This window comes from Macaca mulatta, chromosome 6 (assembly GCF_049350105.2).
Source record: "Macaca mulatta isolate MMU2019108-1 chromosome 6, T2T-MMU8v2.0, whole genome shotgun sequence".
Classification (NCBI taxonomy): domain Eukaryota; kingdom Metazoa; phylum Chordata; class Mammalia; order Primates; family Cercopithecidae; genus Macaca; species Macaca mulatta.
In genome coordinates, this window is record NC_133411.1 from 177286887 (window position 1) to 177306491 (window position 19605).

General features: G+C 45.6%; 1 protein-coding gene across 16 annotated transcripts in view; it reads left to right on the plus strand.

Annotated features, from left to right (window-relative positions):
- WWC1 (WW and C2 domain containing 1) overlaps positions 1 to 19605 on the plus strand; it is a 175539-nt gene that overhangs the window by 145095 nt on the left and 10839 nt on the right. For all 16 annotated transcript variants that reach the window (XM_015141371.3, XM_015141372.3, XM_015141373.3 and 13 more), the window contains 4 exons: positions 1982 to 2134; positions 4164 to 4255; positions 13099 to 13231; positions 14491 to 14655. In XM_015141371.3, coding sequence (XP_014996857.1) covers positions 1982 to 2134; positions 4164 to 4255; positions 13099 to 13231; positions 14491 to 14655 — 543 coding nt within the window. The remainder of the gene's footprint in view (positions 1 to 1981; positions 2135 to 4163; positions 4256 to 13098; positions 13232 to 14490; positions 14656 to 19605) is intronic.

Below are 19605 nucleotides of genomic sequence, written 5' to 3' on the forward strand. Positions count from 1 at the left end.
ATTACTAATTATCAGAGAAATGCAAATCAAAACCACAGTGAGATACCACCTCACACATATTTGGATGATGGCTATCAAAAAACCACACAAAATGGTGAAGATGTAGAGAAATTGGAACTCGTGTGCATTGTTGGTGGGATTATAAGCACTTCCTTAGCAAGTGTTGATGTGAACAGTATAGTAGTTCCACTAAAAAATTTAAAATGTAACTACCATATGACCTAGCAGTTGTACTTCTGGGCATATATTCGAGATAACTGAAAGCAGGTTGTTGTTGTTGTTTTGTTTTGTTTTGTTTTTGAGACAGAGTTTTGTTCTTGTTGCCCAGGCTGGAGTACAATGGCACGATCTCAGCTCACCTGCAACCTCCATCTCCTGGGTTCAAGCAGTTCTCCTGCCCCACCCTCCCGAGTAGCTGGGATTACAGGAATATGCCACCACGGCTGGCTAATTTTGCATTTTTAGTAGAAATGGGGTTTCTCCATGTTGGTCACGCTGGTCTCGAACTCCTGACCTCAGGTGATCCACCCGCCTCAGCCTCCCAAAGTGCTCCAGTTACAGGCATGAGCCACCATGCCCGCCCTGAAAGCAGGTTCTTAAAGAATTACTAGTACACTCATGTTCATGGCAGCACTGCTCGCAATAGTGAAGAGGTAGAAGTAACCCAAATGTCCATCAACAGATGACTGGATAAGCATAATGTAGCATGCCCATACAATGGAATATTATTCAGCATTAAAAAGAAAGGGGGATCAGGCCGGGCGCGGTGGCTCAAGTCTGTAATCCCAGCACTTTGGGAGGCCGAGACGGGCGGATCACGAGGTCGGGAGATCGAGACCATCCTGGCTAACATGGTGAAACCCCGTCTCTACTAAAAAATACAAAAAACTAGCCGGGCGAGGTGGCGGGCGCCTGTAGTCCCAGCTACTGGGGAGGCTGAGGCAGGAGAATGGCGTAAACCCAGGAGGCGGAGCTTGCAGTGAGCTGAGATCCGGCCACTGCACTCCAGCCTGGGCGGCAGAGCGAGACTCCGTCTCAAAAAAAAAAAAAAAAAAAAAAAGGAAGGGGGATCTCTTAGCCCAGGAGTTCGAGATTACAGTGAGCTATGATCACACCACCGCACTCCAGCCTGGCAACAGAGTGCGACCTTACCTCCAAAAAAACAACAACAAAAAAGGAATAAAATTCTGATATACGCTACAACATAGATGGACCTTGAAGGCATTGTTAAGTTCAGTAAGCCAGTCACAAAAAGATAAATACTGTATGATTCCACTTATATGAGGTATCTAAAGTCATCAAATTCATAGAAACAGAAAATACAGTGGTGGTTACTAGGGGCTGCAGGGAGGGGAAAAAGGAAGTTGTTGCTTAATAAGTGTAGAGTTGCCAGGTGTGGTGGCTCACGCCTGTAATCCCAGCACTCTGGGAGGCCGAGGCGGGCAGATCATGGGGTCAGGAGATCGAGACCATCCTGGCTAACATGGTGAAACCCCATCTGCACTAAAAATACAAAAAATTAGTGGTGGCGGGTGCCTGTAGTTCAGCTACTTGGGAGGCTGAGGCAGGAGAATGGTGTGAACCCGGGAGGCAAAGCTTTCAGATTTGCAAGATGAGAATGTTCAGTAGATCTCTTTTACAACAATGTGCGTAATGTTTAATACCATTGAAATTGCACTTAAAAGCAGCAAAGATGGTAAACTAAAGGTTTTTTTTTTTTTAGCATAGTTTTGTTTATTTAAAAAAAAATTCATAGGATAAGTCCTCAATAAAGATTTGGCAAATGATTAAACCGATCAACGAATGAATGAACGACAAATGAGTTATTGGAAATGTTAACAACTTGGCCTATCTTCCTGCCAGGATGCCTCCGTCTTATCTGCAGTGGTGTTTTCTCCATACTGTCTCCGTGAACCAGATTCCCTGACACTTGGTTCCCCCCTCTGCCCCGCTTATGTTCTCCTTGTTTCCATCCCAACAGGGAGGCGCCCAGATCAGCCTGGCGGAGGTCTGCAGGTCTGGGGAGAGGTCGACTCGCTGGTACAACCTCCTCAGCTACAAATACTTGAAGAAACAGAGCAGGGAGCTCAAGCCAGTGGGAGTCACGGCCCCTGCCCCAGGGCCTGCAAGCACGGTGAGCTGGGACCAGGTGTGCCACCCTCCCACAAGGCAGCACCTGGATGTTGGAAGGGAAAGCCTCTCCCAGAACTGGAGGTGGTCAGGCATCACGAGAGGAGAAAAATGGGGTGGAGGAAGTAGGAGAAGAAGACAGGGAACGAGAGATCTCCACTAAGGGGCAGGCGGCTCCCCTTCCACAACTGCTTTCTTCCACATCTGTGCTTCCTCCTGTCCTTTGTTCTACCTAATACCACTTGGCTCACGAAAACTTAATTCATGATTTTTTACAAATGAAATGGAGAAGGAGATAGAAAACTGTGGAAGGTAAAAGACGAACCATTCTTGGACCCCTACTTTGTTCAAGGTCCACAGTGGAGGCTTTGTATAAGAGGCAGCTGGAAGTCATGGGAAGAGAATCAGAGGGCTAGGTCAGTCGTATGGCCTCCCTGAGCATCCAATTTTTCATGTCTAATGTGAGCCTTAAAAGGTTGTTATGAGGATGGGCACGGTGCCTCAGGCCTATAATCCCAGCACTTTGGGAGGCCGAGGCAGGAGGATCTCTTGAGGCCAGGAATTCAAGACAAGCCTGGGCAACATGGTGAGGCCTATCTCTACAAAAATAATAATAATAATAATAATTAATTATTAAAAAGAGAAAAAAGTTTTTATGATGCTTTGAAGAAATATATGTAAAGAGCACGTGGTAACTGTTCCATCGTGACTCTTACTTGAAAATCTTGGCCGGGCATGGTGGCTCGTGCCTGTAATCCCAGCACTTTAGGAGGCTGAGGCAGGAGGATCTCTTGAGTAGATCTCTCTGAGTTCAAAACTAGCCTGGCCAACATGGCGAAACCCTGTCTCTACTAAAATTCCAAAAATTAACCAAGCATGATGGCAGTCGTCTGTAATCCTAGCTACTAGGGAGGCTGAGGCAGGAGAATTACTTGAACCCGGGAGGCAGAGGTTGCATTGAGCCAAGATTACACCATTGCACTCCAGCCCGGGCAAGAGAGCAAGACTCCATCTCAGAAAAAAAAAAGAAAAGAAAAAAAGAAAAAAAAAATCTTACATTTGCCTATTTTCGGTGAAAAAATATGTTTTTTCATTTTAGTTAGTGCAGTACGCTTTAACACATTAAAATATCCTTAAACTGTCTCCCCCATTTGGAAAGCCCACACCTACTGGCCAGGCAGACTGGTCAGGACTCAGTTGAGCAGTGAAGTTAGTCTTACCTATGGGGTATTGGACTCCTATGGGATCCTGACCACATCAAAAAGTTAGAGAGAGTGTTTTGGATTCAGGTTTTCTTGTAATTCTCTGTAGTGATCCTTTCCTCTCTGTAGAGGTTGTTCCTTCTGTCAGTACTTGGTTAGTTTGGACAGCCACTGCCTAGAATTTCTATGCAGAGGATAGGTTGGGACATACAGGTAAAGATAAGGGTAGCAAATAGATCAATTAAGTCTATTTTCTTTTTCTCTTTCTCCTCCTCCTCTCCTTTCCCTCCCCACCCCCACCTTCTTTTTCATCATCATCATCATCATTTTCTGTACTCCCTTTTGCATCAGGCACTATTCCGTTTATTATGTACAGTTTACCAAGTCTCAGAGAGATAACCAAATTACATTAAGATGTACATCTCCTCAGCAAAGCTAGGTCTCAAACTCAGGTCTCTCACTCCAAAAAGAGACAGTGCATTATGCATTATGTTATTGATGGTTCACATGTTGGTCTGATGATGCTGTGGTCTCCTTACAGTCAGAGACCTTCATTCTGTCTCACTTCACTGCTAAACTTGGCTGTCTGCCACCACGATGCTGAGTACGTTCGTACATACAGGGGCTATTCTCTGGAGAACTGCTAGTTGGAGAAATTAAGGACAATTTTTCCAGTTTATCAGTGACCTTGGGCAAGACACTTGACCACTCTGGTCTTTGGTTTGACCATCAGTTCACTGGGAGGGTCACAGGTCTGAGATGCTCTGATTCCTGGCAGGTAGGGTGGCACCTACATTGTACCCAATGACCCAGCAGCCTTTGTCTCTATAGGACGCTGTGTCTGCTCTGTTGGAACAGACAGCGGTGGAGCTGGAGAAGAGGCAGGAGGGCAGGAGCGGCACACAGACTCTGGAAGACAGCTGGTGAGTGAGCACACCCTTGGGCCCCAGGAGCTGCCCTGCCTGGATCTAGGCCCAGCAATGAGATCCCCAAATGCCAGTGCAACTAAGAGAAGGGTTCCACTGGGAAGACTGAGAAACCCTCTCCTCATGGGTTCTCTACAGGCAAAAAGGCAATGTAACCTAGTACGATGGTTCCCAGAATTCCTTTCGAATTTGCCATTTTGTTTCCCATGAGTCACCTATGCTAGTTCACACCTAATGTTATTCTTTATCTTGATATAGTGACCTTTATTTTGCTTAAAAAAAAAAAAAAAGGAGAAACTTTATGTTACTCTAAATGGAAAATTTGTGTAGTTTGCCATAAAGTAAAGAGTCCTTGGGAATTGCATTTGACTTTCAGGAATGGAGAGCAGAAATATTAGACAGAAATAAGATAGAAGTTTACTTCTTCTTCACTTAAGAATAAGAGGCCCAGGCATGGTAGCTCATGCCTGTAAATCCAACACTTTGGGAAGCCGAGGTGGGCGGATCGTGAGGTCAGGAGTTCAAGACCAGCCTGACCAACATGTTGAAACCCCGTCTCTACTAAAAATACAAAAATTAGCTGGGCGTGGTGGTGCACGCCTGTAATCCCAGCTACTCAGGAGGCTGAGGCAGGAGAATCACTTGAACCCAGGAGGGGGAGGTTGCAGTGAGCTGAGATTGTGTCACTGGACTCCAACCTGGGTGATAGAGCAAGATTCTGTCTCAAAAGAGAGAGAGAGAGAAAGAGAGAGAGAGAGAGACTAGGGGAGGGGAGAGGAGGGGAGTGGGGAGGGGAGGAGGGGGGAAAGAGAAAGAAGAAGAAGAAGAAAAAAGAAGAAGAATGTAATCCCAGCTATTCAGGAGGCTGAGGCAGGAGGCAGGAAGATTGCTTGAACCCATAGTGAAACCTCATCTCAAAAACAATTTAAAAATAATGGGAGAGGCCGAGCATAGTGGCTCACACCTGTAATCCCAGCACTTTGGGAGCCCGAGGCGGATGGATCACCTGAGGTCAGGAGTTCGAGACCAGTCTGGCCAACATGGCGAAACCCCATCTCTACTAAAAAATACAAAAATTAGCCAGGCATGGTGGTGGGCACCTGTAATGGGGTATTTTGCAAAATTCAGTAAAATTATGCATGATAAGCACTTAACACAGACCCTGACCTAGAGGAAGCATTCAATAACTCTTCCATATTATTATTCTCTTAGAGCCCCAAATTATGTATTTAATCTCAGCTACTCGGGAGGCTGAGGCAGGGACAATTGCTTGAACCCAGGAGGACAAGGTTGCAGTGAACTGAGATTGCGCCACCGCACTCCAGCCTAGGTGACAGAGTGAAACTCTGTCTCAAAAAAAAAACAACGGAGGAAGCAATCCAAGGCTATCCAATTCTGTCAACCCCACGGTGTTATTGGGAATCTAGGCTCCTTTCCTCTGTCTGCTTTGCTGTCTTTACTATGTGACCTCCATCACTCAGGCTGCTTTATAGCCCAAGATGGCTGCTGGATCACCAGCCATCAGGCCAGGTAACCATCAGGAAATAGGAAAGATAAAAGAGAGCATGCCTGTGTACCTTTTAACTAAGAAGCATTCCTGAATGTCCCACACAGCAACTTCTGCTTGCTTCTCATTGGCCAAGCTTAGCCACTTAGCCTGCCTAACTGCAGGGAGATTGGAGAATGAGATCTGTTATTTGGGTACAAAAATCAAATTTCTGTTACTAAGGGAAAAAGTGGATACTGGGTAGACCAAGAGCCAAGTCTGCTTCAAAAGGTAACTGTGGAAAATACAATGTCATGAAAATAAAGCAATATTATTAAAGTCTAGTTAGAGATATTGCTTGCTAAGCCTGAGCCTTCTCTCCCGTTATTAAAAAAAAAAAAAAAAAAAAGGTTAGCAAGTGTTTCAGCAACGCTGAAGACATGCTATTGCCAGAAACTTTCTCCTTGTTGTAATCAAAATGTCTGAACAAGAATTGAAAAGGGGACAACTTCCTCACTTTGTGATTCGGTGCTATTTAATTCCTTGTATTATGAGAAAGATCTCATCATACACTTTAAGAAACAATGACAGAGACTAGGGTTTGAATCTTGGATTCTTCATGTTTTTGTGTCACCTTAGGCAAAGTATTTTTGAAACTTTTTATTGTAGTGTAAAATTCTTACAGAAAATTCACCTAAGCAGAGAGCTCAGTGAATTTTCGGAAAGCAAAACTCTGTAACTAGCAGCAAATCAAGAAGCAGAATGTGACCGGCACCACAGAAGCCGACACTTTGTGTCACTGCCGGGCAAGTCGCTCTAACCTTGTCTGAGCCTCATCTGAAAACTGAGGAAATAATACTGACTATATAAGGTTACTGAAGGAGACTCAAGGGAAAGGCACTGATGAAGACCGAGTGCAAAGCACACAGTAGACCCTCAATACGTGGTCCACATTATTGTTAGGAAAGAGAGAAGGAACATTCCTCAATACTGGCTGGAAATACGGTAAATCCCACGTAGGAAATGGCCACAGCCTATGAATCTTGCCATTTGGAAGGAAGAATAAGTTGGTCTTAAGTGCCTGTGCTTTAAATTCAGACAGATATGGATCTGGAGTCTAGCTCAGCCAACTTCCTTCTGGGATTCTGTTTCTGATCAGTAAGACCTTACGGAGCATTAGTAAGTTTTAAAAGCTCCCTGGGTGATTCTAATGTGGAGCCTAGGCTGAATATCACAGCTGTAAACTTCCGTCTCCTCGTCTGTGAAATAGAGATTTAGAAAACAACTACTATGTCATGGTGTATTTTGCAAAATTCAGTACAATTATGCATGATAAGCACTTAACACAGACCCTGACCTAGAGGAAGCATTCAATAACTCTTCCATATTATTATTCTCTTAGAGCCCCAAATTATATATTTAGTCTCAGAAGGCGCCCTTCCTTAATATCTTTTACTCCAGAGGTCAGCAGTTGATTTCTGGAAAGGGCCAGATGGTAAATATTGTTTGCCTTGTGGGCTGTAGGAATTCTGTTGCATCCCCTCACCTCTGCTGTTGCAGTGTGAAAGCAGCCGTAGGCAGTATTTAAACCAATGACAGTGTCCGTGTTCCACGGAAATGTCATTTATGGACACTGAAATTTGCATTTTATATAATTTGCACCTTTTCACCAAGTATTCCCCTTTTGGTTTTTTTTTTTTCAGTCATTTTAAAATATAAAAACCATTCATGGCTTAGACTGTCCAAAACAAAGCAGCAGGCAGGATTTGGCCCACGGGCTATAGTTTACTGATCCTTGTTTTACTCTTCTCCCTTACTGTTTTTTTCATGTGATAAAGCGGATGGCAAGGTTCCTGAAATTTTTATATGTTCCTTTGTTAGTTTAGGATTCTCTCTAAATTGTCTCAATTTCTCTCTCCCCCTCCTTTTCTCTCTCTTTCTTTCTCTCTCTCTCTATATCTCTCTCTGTCTGTCCCCACCGACCCCTGGCCATCTCCCTCTCTCTTTCCTTTCCTCTCTCTTTCTCTGCCTCTCTCTCTTTCTCCCTGGCACACTGCTGTGCCACACTACTACGGATCACACAGGCAAAGGTCTGATGCCAGAAATAGGCCCAGGACCTATCTCCCAAAACCCTGGCACAAGATCAGTGGTTTCCACCAAATTCCAAGCTTGTGCTGAGACTTTTCAAGCCGTCTCCTAGCAACCGCCTTCTGTTCCTTCTCCCTTTGTGGCCCCCTGTCTCCACACCCCCTGCCATTCAAACTTCCCTTACAAAGAGGGCTGGGGATCCTAGAGCTGCTGTAGTGGGGTAAACCATCTGCAGCCCCCTCCCCCAAGACTGGAAGCTTCTCTTGGTCCTGGGATGTTAACTGGTCTTGCCATGCCTGCTCATCTCTGGAGTCTTGGGTTCTGGTCTGCAAAAGGCTGTCCGTCTGTTCCAATTTACAGTCCTTCCTTGGCACCCAGTACCCAGCATGTCACTGGTCCTCCTTCTTTTTATTTTATTTGTTTTTTTATGTCTTTAAATCATATAATCAGAAGACTGGATTTTTTTTTTTTTTTTTAATCCACAAGCAAAATAAAACTAAGAGTGTTAGAAAATACAGGAGAATAAAACACCAAACAATACTAGAGGGAAAAATCTTTGTATTTGCCTCCTTGGGAACTTGTATTTGTCTAGGGCAGATGCTGAGAAGTGGCATTGCTGGATCCCAGGGCGTGTGTTTTTTATATTTTAATAGACATTCAAGAATAGTTCTCAAATAAGATTTTATTAATAAATGCTCCCACTGGCAGTGATTGAGTACCCTAATCTACAGCCTCTCTGACACTCAGTGTAATCAAACTGCTGTAACTTAATTAAGGATATGTACATTTTTTGTTTTAACAGATAAGGCTAAATTGCCTTCAGAATGTAAATTGACTGCTCTCCTTTACACTTCCCACAGCGATATGCCTGTTTCTGTACCTTCACCAGCACTTGATATTATCAGATTTTTTTTCCGCTTTACCACCCCAGTGGATGAAAAGATACTGTTGATTTTAATTATTTTTCTCCTTACAATTAAAATTAAGTTGGGTTTTTTGTTTGTTTGTTTGTTTTTGTCTCAGCCTCCCAAGTGGCTGGGATTACAGGCATGCACCACCACGCCCAGCTAAGTTTGTATTTTTAGTAGAGATGGGGTTTCTCCATGTTGGTCAGGCTGATCTCGAACTCCGGACCTCAGGTGATCCACCCGCCTCAGCCTCCCAAAGTGCTGGGATTACAGGCATGAGCCACCGCGCCTGACCAACAGCTCTTTTATTTGTAGATAGAGAGGCTGCTGGGGCCAAGGAGGAGAGCCAAGGCCCCTCCACAGAGCAGTCCTCGTCTAAGTACAGAAGAGGTTTGAATTGCAGAGTTGTGAGTGGAGATCCAAAATGCATTCTCCCCATTGGGAAAATCCTCAGGGAGATTTTGTGTTTCCCCACACGCTCGCCGAGCCAGCTAGCTGGATGTTGGATTCTCTGCTTTTGGCTGGGATTCTTTTGGCTCAGTATGATAACACTGTCTCATGCTGATCAGAAGCCGGGCAGTTCTGTATGTCTTTCAGAAGTCAAGATGGGAATAGAGATAAATTACTACTTAACAAATGCAGCCTATTTGTCACACCAAATCCTTCCAACCTTAGAGTCCAAGGGAAATGGAGAGTTTTAAGGACTATCACCAAAAGTCTCTTCAGCAAATGGTGTTGGAACAATTAGATATTCATATGGAAAAAAATAAACTTGGATACTTATATCATGTATAAAAATTAATCTGTGGCCGGGCACGGTGACTCAAGCCTGTAATCCAAGCACTTTGGGAGGCCAAGGTGGGCAGATCACGAGGTCAGGAGATCAAGACCATCCTGGTCATCCTGGTGAAACCCCATCTCTACTAAAACTACAAAAATCAGCTTGGTGTGACGGCACATGCCTGTAGTCCCAGCTACTCAGGAGGCTGAGGCAGGAGAATGACGTGAACCAGGGAGGCAGAACCGAGATCGCACCACTGCACTCCAGCCTGGGCGACAGAGCAAGACTCCATCTCAAAAAAAATAATAATAATAATCTCAAATGGGTTATTGAGCTACACAGAAAAACCTGAAATTATAGAAGTACTGAAAGTGTAAAAAAGAAACTGTTCAAAACTTTGAGGTAGGCAAAGATTTCTTAGGACATAAAAAGCACAAACTGTAAATGAAAAAAATCTGTAAATTGGGCTTTATCATAATCAAAAACTTATGATCTTTGGAAGACACCACTTAGAAAATGAAAAGGCAAGCCACAGACTTAGAGAAAATCATGCAGTCCACATACCTGACAAAGGATTCATAGCTCGAATATATTAAGATTTCTTACAACTCAATAATAAGACAACCCAATTTTTATTTTTATTTATTTATTTGTTTATTTTAAGACAGAGTTTTGCTCTTGTTGCCCAGGCTGCGATCTCGGCTCACTGCAATCTCCACCTCCCAGATTCAAGCGATTCTCCTGTCTCAGCCTCCTGAGTAGCTGGGATTACAGGTGCATGCCACCACGCCCGGCTAATTTTTATATTTTTAGTAGAGGCGGGGTTTTATCATATTGGTCAGGCTGGTCTTGAACACCTGACCTCAGGTGATCCACCCACCTCAGCCTCCCAAAGTGTTGGGATTATAGGCGTGAGTCACTGTGCCTGGCCAACAACCCGATTTTTAAGGGGCTGGAGATTCTAACAGACACTTCACCAAAGAAGATGGTCATAAATGCATGAAGAGTTTCTCAACAAGAAAATACAAATTAGGCCAGGCTCAGTGGCTTACACCTGTAATGCTCACACTTTGGGAAACTGAGGCAGGAAGATTTCTTGAGGCCAGGAGTTCAAGATCAGCCTGGGAAACAAAATAAAACCCCATCTCTGCAAAAGATTTACAAAATTAGCCAGGTATGGTGGCACGTGCCTGTAGTACTAGCTACTTGGGAGGCTGAGGTGGGAGAATCAACCACCTGAGCCCATGAGTTCGAGGCGACAGTGAGCTATGATCATACCATGGCACTCCAGCCTCAGCCTTGGCGACAGAGCAAGACCCTGTCTCTAAAAACAAAGAAAAAAGAAGAAAATGCACATTAAAACCCAACAAGATGCAAGTACACACCCAGTAGAGTGACTAACTATAAAGACAAATGACACCAAGTGTAGTGAGGAACTAGAACTCTTAGAACATTGCTCAGGGGAAACATAAAATGGCAAAATCACTTTGGAGCAGCCATTTGTCCGTGTTTTTTGTTGTTGTTGTTGTTGTTGTTTAGACAGAATCTCACTCTGTCACCCAGGCTGGAGTGCCGTGATGCTATCTCAGCTCACTGCAACCTCTGCCTCCTGGGTTCAAGCAATTCTCTTGCCTCAGCCTCCTGAGTACCTGGGATTACAGGTGCCCACCACCATGCCTGGCTGATTTTTGGATTTTTAGTAGAGACGAGGTTTTACCACGTTGGCCAGGATGGTCTTGAACTCCTGCCTTGGCCTCCCAAAGTGCTGGGATTACAGGTGTGAGCCACCACACCCAGCCTGTTGGTGTCTTAAAAGGGTACATTTACACTTACTGTATGACCCAGTAATTCTGTTATCTGTTAGGGGCTGATTTGTATCCCCCCAAAATTCATACATTGAAGCCCTAACCCCCAGTACCTCAGAATGTGACTGTATTTGGAGGTAGGGCTTTTAAAGAGGTAGTTAAGTTAACATGAGGCCATTAAAGTTGGGATGGGACCTCATATGAGTATATTTGGACACACAGACACCAGGGATGCGCATGCACAGAGGACAGACCATGTGAGCACACTGTGAGAAGGCAGCTATCTGCTAGCCAGGGAGAGGGGCCTCAGGTAAATCAAACCTGACACCTTGAGTGTGGATTTCCAGCCTCCAGAGCTGCCAGAAATCAATTTCTGTTGTTTAAGCCACCTAGTATGTGGTGTTTTATTTTGGCAACCCTAGCAATATCCAACAGAAATGAAAACCTATATTCATGCATAGACTTATACATGAATGTACAAGAAGCTTTATTTATACTTGCTTGGAAATGTAAGTAATCCAAATGTTCATCAGCTGAACTCTCTCTCCTTCCTCCTCCTCCTCCTCCTCTTCCTCCTCCTTTTCCTCAACCACCCGCCTTCATGCCAAGGTTTGGAACCCCTACCCTGGGTGCATTTAAAGGCAGATGAACAGATCTAAATATGTTGCAATATATCCATCCAATGGAATATTAATGATAAAAAGGAGTGAACTGTGGGCATGGTGGCTCACGCCTATAATCCCAACACTTTGGGAGGCCAAGGTGGGTAGATTGCTGGAGTCCAGAAGTTTGAGACCAACCTGGGCAACATACCGAAACTCTGTCTCTACAGAAAACAGGAAAATTAGCCAGGTGTGGTGGCACACACCTGTAGTCCCAACAACTCAGGAGGCTGAGGCAGGAGGATCACTTGAGCCCACTGGTGGAGGCTACAGTGAGCCAAGATGGTCCCACTGCACTCCAGCCTGGGTGACAGAGTGAGACTCTGATTCAAAAGAAAAAAAAAAGGGAGGAATGAACCGCTGATGCATACCGCATCATGGATAAACTTCAGAAACGTTATGCAGACACAGAGAAGTCAGAGACAAAACAGCATATATTGTCTGATTCTATTTACATGAAACTCTAGAAAAGTCAAACTTAATCTATAACAACAGCTAATCGGTGGCTGCCTAGCGGGAGATTAAACTGGGAAATGGTAGGAGGGAATTCTGGTGAGGAATGGAATGTTCTACATCTCAAGTGCAGTGGTGGTTACATAGGTGAATACATTCGCCAAAACTCATCAAACTGTACACTGAAAATGCATTTTGTTGGAAACAAATTATGCCTCATTAAAAATTTTTTCTTTTGTTTTGAGACAGAGTTTCACTCTTGTTGCCCAGGCTGGAGTGCAGTGGTGCGATCTCGGTTCACTGTAACCTCCACCTCCCAGGTTCAAGCGATTCTCCTGCCTCAGCCTCCTGAGTAGCTGGGACTACAGATGCACACCACCATGCCTGGCTAATTTTTGTATTTTTAGTAGAGATGGGGTTTCACCATGTTGGCCAGGCTGGTCTTGAACTCCTGACCTCAGGCGATCCGCCTGCCTCGGCCTCCCAAAGTGCTGGGATTACAGGCATGAGCCACTGCGTCTGGCCCCCCAAAATTTTTTTTTAATGTATCCTCAATCATCAAAAGGATTGGAAGCCCTCCCTTGGATGTACTTAAAGGCAGGTGAACAGAGGCAGAGTGGCTTCTGGGTAGGTAACCAAAGTGCTTTGTCATCACAGGAGGTACGAGGAGACCAGTGAGAATGAGGCAGTAGCTGAGGAAGAGGAGGAGGAGGTGGAAGAGGAGGAGGAAGAAGAGGATGTTTTCACTGAGAAAGCCTCACCTGATATGGACGGGTACCCAGCATTAAAGGTAGGAAGGGCTGGGGGGATGGAAGGGCTGTTGCAGAGAAAGAGCCTTCAATTCTTGTGCTGAAGCAGTCAGAAAAGACTCAGAGCTAAGTCTTGGCCTCCAGCATCAGGGCACAAGCCCTCACAATGGAGTCACCTCTGGGTCATTCTGGTGATGGTAAACCAGGAGAGGCCAACTCACCCATCTCTTTTCTTCTGCCCTCTGCATTTTCCCTGACTTCTCTGGATAGAATTCAAGCCTTGCAGTCAGATGGGTTTGGGTTCGAATTCTGGTTCTGATACTCCCTGGCTGTGTAGTCTTAGGCAGATGACTTCATCCCTCTCAAGCCTCCATTTTCTCATCTCTAAAATGGGCACAATAATACCAACCTTGCAGATGGGCTCTGAAAGTGTATTTCTTCATGTGGGTCTGCCCATAGTGCGATAGGAAAAAAGGCCAGACTCCCTTTACTGCCTGCTCCCCTGCTGCACTAGGGTCACATGTTACAGCAGGATTCACTCTCCAAAGACAGCTGGCTCCAGGACTCCTGGAGCTAGAGCACCTGCCGTGTTTGAGCGAGGCTGCAGCTGGAGTACCGCACAGAGGTGCCTGGCCACGGCGGGTGCAGTAGTATCTGGGCCCCAGTTCTAACTCCTCCACACCAAGGGGGCATCATTTTGCAATTTCTCCAGCCAGAGGGGGTGCCCTTTCTTAAAATTATATAAAGGCACTGTTTAGGCTGACAAAGGTCCTGCATGTAGGTGTTTTTGTTTGTTTATGTTTTCCTGATGACTACTGTGCACGGGCAGTAAAAAACCTGATGGGTTGGTTTTAAAAACAAGACTAGCTGGTTGCCTTCAGAATTCAATGAAAGCAACTGTAGTACTTTGCCAGGGCTGTGGAAGCCTTGGGTGTGGTTTTTCAAAATGGACTTGGTTTATAGGTTTTGAGAGTGTGACGTCCAGGACATTGGACATCACACTCTCAAAACTTTGAGACACCTCTACTGCTCATGTGAGTTTGTTTGGAGGCTGACTGTGCTCCCACCAGCCCCCAACCACACGTGCCACAGAGGGATGGGGGTCGGTGCACCCAGCCTTGGGTACTGTCCTGACTTCACCAGGCTGAGCTCATCTAGCAGGGCTAATGCCAAGGAAACCCTGGTGTGTCTGTGGGGGAAGGTGAGGTGACAGGAGGGAGGAGGAGCAGCTGAGTGGTCTCTGATAGGTGGCTGAGACTCTGTGAACACTAGTGGCTTCAAGGTGTGACTTCTTCCTCAGGTGGACAAAGAGACCAACACGGAGACCCCGGCCCCATCCCCCACAGTGGTGCGACCCAAGGACCGGAGGGTGGGCACTCCGTCCCCGGGGCCATTTCTTCGAGGGAGCACCATCATCCGCTCTAAGACCTTCTCCCCGGGACCCCAGAGCCAGTATGTTTGCCGGGTAAGTGAGCGTGCAGACCCCTTCTGCTCCCCTCAGAGTAGCCGAGAGCCTCACACAGGGCTGGGTGCAAAGCCCGTTACTCTCATGTTATTGGGTGACTTCGGGCATGTTAACACCTCAGAGCCTCAGTTTCCTCAGGTGGGCCTACTTTATAGGATTGTTTTAGACAAGCAATAGAAAAGGCTTGGTAGTTAGTACTTGGTCAATGTTATTATAATTCCAACCAACTGACTTCCTCCTTGTTCACACTCTGCCCTGCCCTCCTGCAACCACTTGCTGAGATCAGAGGGGGACCCCTCAGTGTCCCCGAGACACACAGGCGTTTCTTTCCCACCTCCAGGGCAATTCTAGGGTGCAGCCTGAGGCTGCCAAATTACAGCAGATCTGTATTATTTGGCTTCTAGTTTGTTTTATTTTTTTAATTGAACCTGCTGCTAACATTTAAAACTTATTAAAAAGGTGGCCAGATGCAGTGGCTCACACCTGTAAGCCCAGCACTTTGGGAGGTTGAGGCAGGAGGGTCACTTGAGGCCAGGAGTTTAAAACCAGCCTCGTCCACATAGTGAGACCCTGTCTCCACCTAAGAAATTAAAAATTAGCTGGGCATGGTGGCATGCACTTGTAGTCCCAGCTAGTGGGGAGACTGAGGCAGAGGAATTGCTTGAGCCCGGGAGTCCAGTGCTGCCCTGAGCCATGTTTGCACCACAGCACTCCAGCCTGGGCAGCAGAGTAAGACCTGTCTTTAAAAAAAAATTATTTTTAACCTAAAGGGCAATTAAAAATAAAGCCGGGCAGAATGGCTCATGCCTGTAATCCCAGCACTTTGGGAGGCTGAGGTGGGCAGATCACTTGAGGCCAGGAGTTCAATAACAGCCTGGCCCACATGTCGAAACCCTGTCTCTACTAAAAATACAAAAAATTATCTGGGCATGGTGGCGCATGCCTGTAATCCCAGCTACTTGGGAGGCTGAGGCAGGAGAATCCTTGAACCCGGGAGACGGAGGTTGCAGTGAACCGAGATCACACCATTGCACTCCAGCCTGGGCGACAAGAGCGAAACTTCGCCTCAAACAAATAAAATAAATAAAATAAAATAGGAAGAGTTTGACATAAAATTCCAGTTCTTCTTGAAAAAAAGAGACTGTATGTCACCACAGACCACACACAATTGGCAGCAATTGGCTGGCACCAAGGTGGGGGCAACTGTCCTTAGTTGATGGAGGTGGGGAGCTTTCCAGTCCACTCTGGCCTCTACCTGGCCCTCTTTACCTGTTTCATTTGCCCACCAGCTCCTGTATACCCAGAGGAATGTGCAAGCCCTGCAGTGGTCTTTGTTCCTTCATACCCTCATTTTCCTTGCTTTCCAGTTCCCCTACCCCTTCCCCTTCCTAGGCCAGCCCACCTTCCTTCATTCTACCCTGCATGGGGGGTCTCAGTGTTTACTGAGTCTGAGGGGTCGTGCTTTTGCTGGAGCTACAGAACCAGCCCTTGCTCCTAACCTTCCATGGGGCAGCACAGATAAGACATGTGCCTACCTTACCTGAATCCTGGGTTCCAGTGATATCAATATCCTTCCTTCCCCCACCATATAGAACCACTGAATAATAACTAGGCCCTCAACAGAACCTTCCTGCCTAATGTCCCAAAAAGTTGTCACAGAAGGGGAGGCCTGTGGAGTCCACACTTGGTTCTCTGCCTGCCATTTACGTGACTATTGTTATGGAGGGAAGGGGAGAAGAAGGGAGGGGTCTCATTATCTGAGTATTCAGTGTTCAAGGCCTACAAGTGTATAAGATTGATTAGAGAAGCTCATTTCTTTATAATGTGAAAATTTTACTGATTGACTGGCTGCTTGTCAAATGAGTCTTCATGAAAACATTCCCTGCGGTCCCTCCTAGGAGCAACATAAACCTCTCCCTTCTGTGGTAGAGCCCTAGCTAATTGTTTGAACTTGTAAGCAGCTGAAAAGATAATGCAGGTAACAATGCATGTTGGCTTCATATCTTGCGCAAGGTGCAGGATTTCCTGAAGTCACTGAATGTGATGTTGAGCTTCCTAAATCATAGGTAGAAGATGCTGCAATTAAGCTGGCTCACAACTGCAGGAGAGAAAAATCCAATCGGTGCTTCTCTACTAAAAATACAAAATTAGCCAGGTATGGTGGCTCATCGCGTGCCTGTAATCCCAGCTAGTTGGGAGACTGAGGCAGGAGAATCACTCGAACGTGGGAGGCGGAGGTTGCAGTGAGCCAAGATCGGGCCATCGCACTCCAGCCTGGGCAACAAGAGTGAAACTCTGTCTCAAAAAGAAAACATGAATAATTTGAATGATTTAGAAAAGCCCTTAAGACAATGGATAACCCTCTGCATTTTTGGGGGGGGGGGTGGGGAGTGGAAATTACTGCCATTATGAACATGCAGTAGAAATCAAACACAGAGAAGAATGTCACTCATTAGAAAAATCTCACCAAAAAATATTAGTGTTTCACTCGTTCTTTTTCATCAGGATTAGAATGTGGTTGTAATTTTGTTAAATGGGAAATATAAAATAGAATAACTTTGGTGAAATGTTTATCTTTTCCACCTATAGACTCAACCTCAAGCATTTTTCCCCAGTGTTTTCTGTAAAATTCTGGTTCCCTGTTTAAATGGATTTACTTTTAAGTGACCCTTTTCTAGGATTGGCATCTTCAAATAACAAAAAGCACCTGTCCTAGTTAAATAAGCATCTGTAACACACCAAGCATTATGCTTCCACTTCCCATATTTTATTATTCGTACCATTTCTAACCCTGCAAGATCACAAATTAAGAGATTCCCAGTCAATGGAGATCACATGCCACAGGTAGAAAGGGCCTTTTTTTTTTTTTTAGCAAAGTAATGTATTTTTCCTTCTTTGCTTTCTAGCTGGCCCACTTCAGCTCAAGCTTATGTCTCTTTTTATAAAACTTACTGAAGGCTACAAGATGTAGCCAAGAGTACAACATCATGAAGATTTTCTATCATTTCCTCTAAAACTCTGCAGGCATGGAGACTGTCTGCTGAGGTATAGCAGGGAACTATTTAACCCTTTGTTTTGCACCCACAAGATGAGCATTACCAAATTTCCAACAGAGACGTGCTGGGGCTATGCTATTCCTCCACCCTGCCCCCTCCACAGCCAGCTCCATGTGTCTCAGTCTGTAACTGATAGCATTCTACTTCCTGCCTATACAGGTCAGGGTTTTTCATTGCAAGCAATGGAAATGGACAGTGAGCAGTATATGCAGGAAAATTTGGGGGAAAGTAAATTGAGGAGCTCACACACTCATCATAAGGCTGTAGAACCAGCCTCAGAAATCAGGACCTAGGAAGGCCAGACCACAGCCAAAATTATACCACAAAGCCAATCGGGTGACACCTTCACCAATGCTGCCACAAAACCTGGCCCCAGCCGGCCCCACTGCTGCCCCTGGCATTCAATATTTATGCCTCCACCAGTTTCCTGTCCCAGCTGGCATGGAAGCTCTGGTCACTGCTGCCACTGCCACTACTTACCATTAATGGCTTTTCCCTGAGATAACAACAAACCTGGCACATCTGTAGAATGAAGGAGAGAAAGAGTGGCCTGTTTCAATTCAAGAGGCATAGTAACAGACTTGGATGCAAGTCACCAGGTTGTGATTCAAGGCCTGGAGCATTTGCATCCAACTGACAGAGGCTAGTCCTGTGCCTGCCTCTAGCTGCAAGGGAGGCAGTAGAAGCAAGGTTCTGCTACTTTCAGCTTCATCATTGGGGGGTGGGCTTTGTTTCCCACCAAGTCATAAGGTGGGGTTTTCCCACCCACAGGATGGGATTTCAAATGCTAATCAGCAACACTTCGAGCACCCGCAGCCAAAAAACGTATTTTCTGTGTCATCTAATCTTACAGCCCTGCAAGGTGGGTTGTGTGAACACCATTTTATGGACACAGAAGCTAAGACTCAAAAACTCAAAGCACTGTGCTCTAGGTCACACAGCTACTAAGTGCAAAGCTGGGAGTCCAACTCCAAAGCCTGCAGCCTCTTTGTTGCTCAGAGCCACCTCCTGAGGGGCTTCCTCTGGCCTCCTTGGGTCTGATTGTGAGTAGCCCCTTATGCTGGCCTCTGCACAAAAGGCATCCCCTGCTGAGTGGCTCCCTTGTTTGGTCTTCATCTCTGCCTATGTCACTTGGTTAGTTTCACTGTCTTGAGTTCCCCTACTGAACTTGAAGTCCAGGGGCCATGAATTACCCTTCCTGCAGCTCTCCTCAGCCCCCGTGTATTCATCTGAAGTGCTGCCACATTTTTGGGTTGATCGACTTTGATCAAATGGACACAGCCTGTCCTAAATTCTCATTCCTGAACTAGTTTCCTGTGACTCTAAATGATTTCACTACTCTCTGCATCAGTATGCATTGAAGTATCTTTATATTAGAGAAAGCTAAATTCAAGGACTTAATGTAGCTTCTGTCTCTCTTTTATATAATACAATCTTTAACACATAAACAACTACAACTTAAGGATCAATTATCCCGATACCCATTTCTGGTCGGTAGGACACATATCCTTTAAGTGCCACCACTGGATTAAAACAATGTAGAATAGGCCGGGCGCGGTGGCTCAAGCCTGTAATCCCAGCACTTTGGGAGGCCGAGACGGGCGGATCACGAGGTCAGGAGATCAAGACCATCCTGGTCTAACACGGTGAAACCCCGTCTCTACTAAAAAGTACAAAAAACTAGCCGGGCGAGGTGGCGGGCGCCTGTAGTCCCAGCTACTCAGGAGGCTGAGGCAGGAGAATGGTGGGAACCCGGGAGGCGGAGCTTGTAGTGAGCTGAGATCTGGCCACTGCACCCCAGCCTGGGCGACAGAGCGAGACTCCGTCTCAAAAAAAAAAAAAAAAAAAAAAAAAAAAATGTAGAATAAAAGGCTGGGCACAGTGGCTCACACCT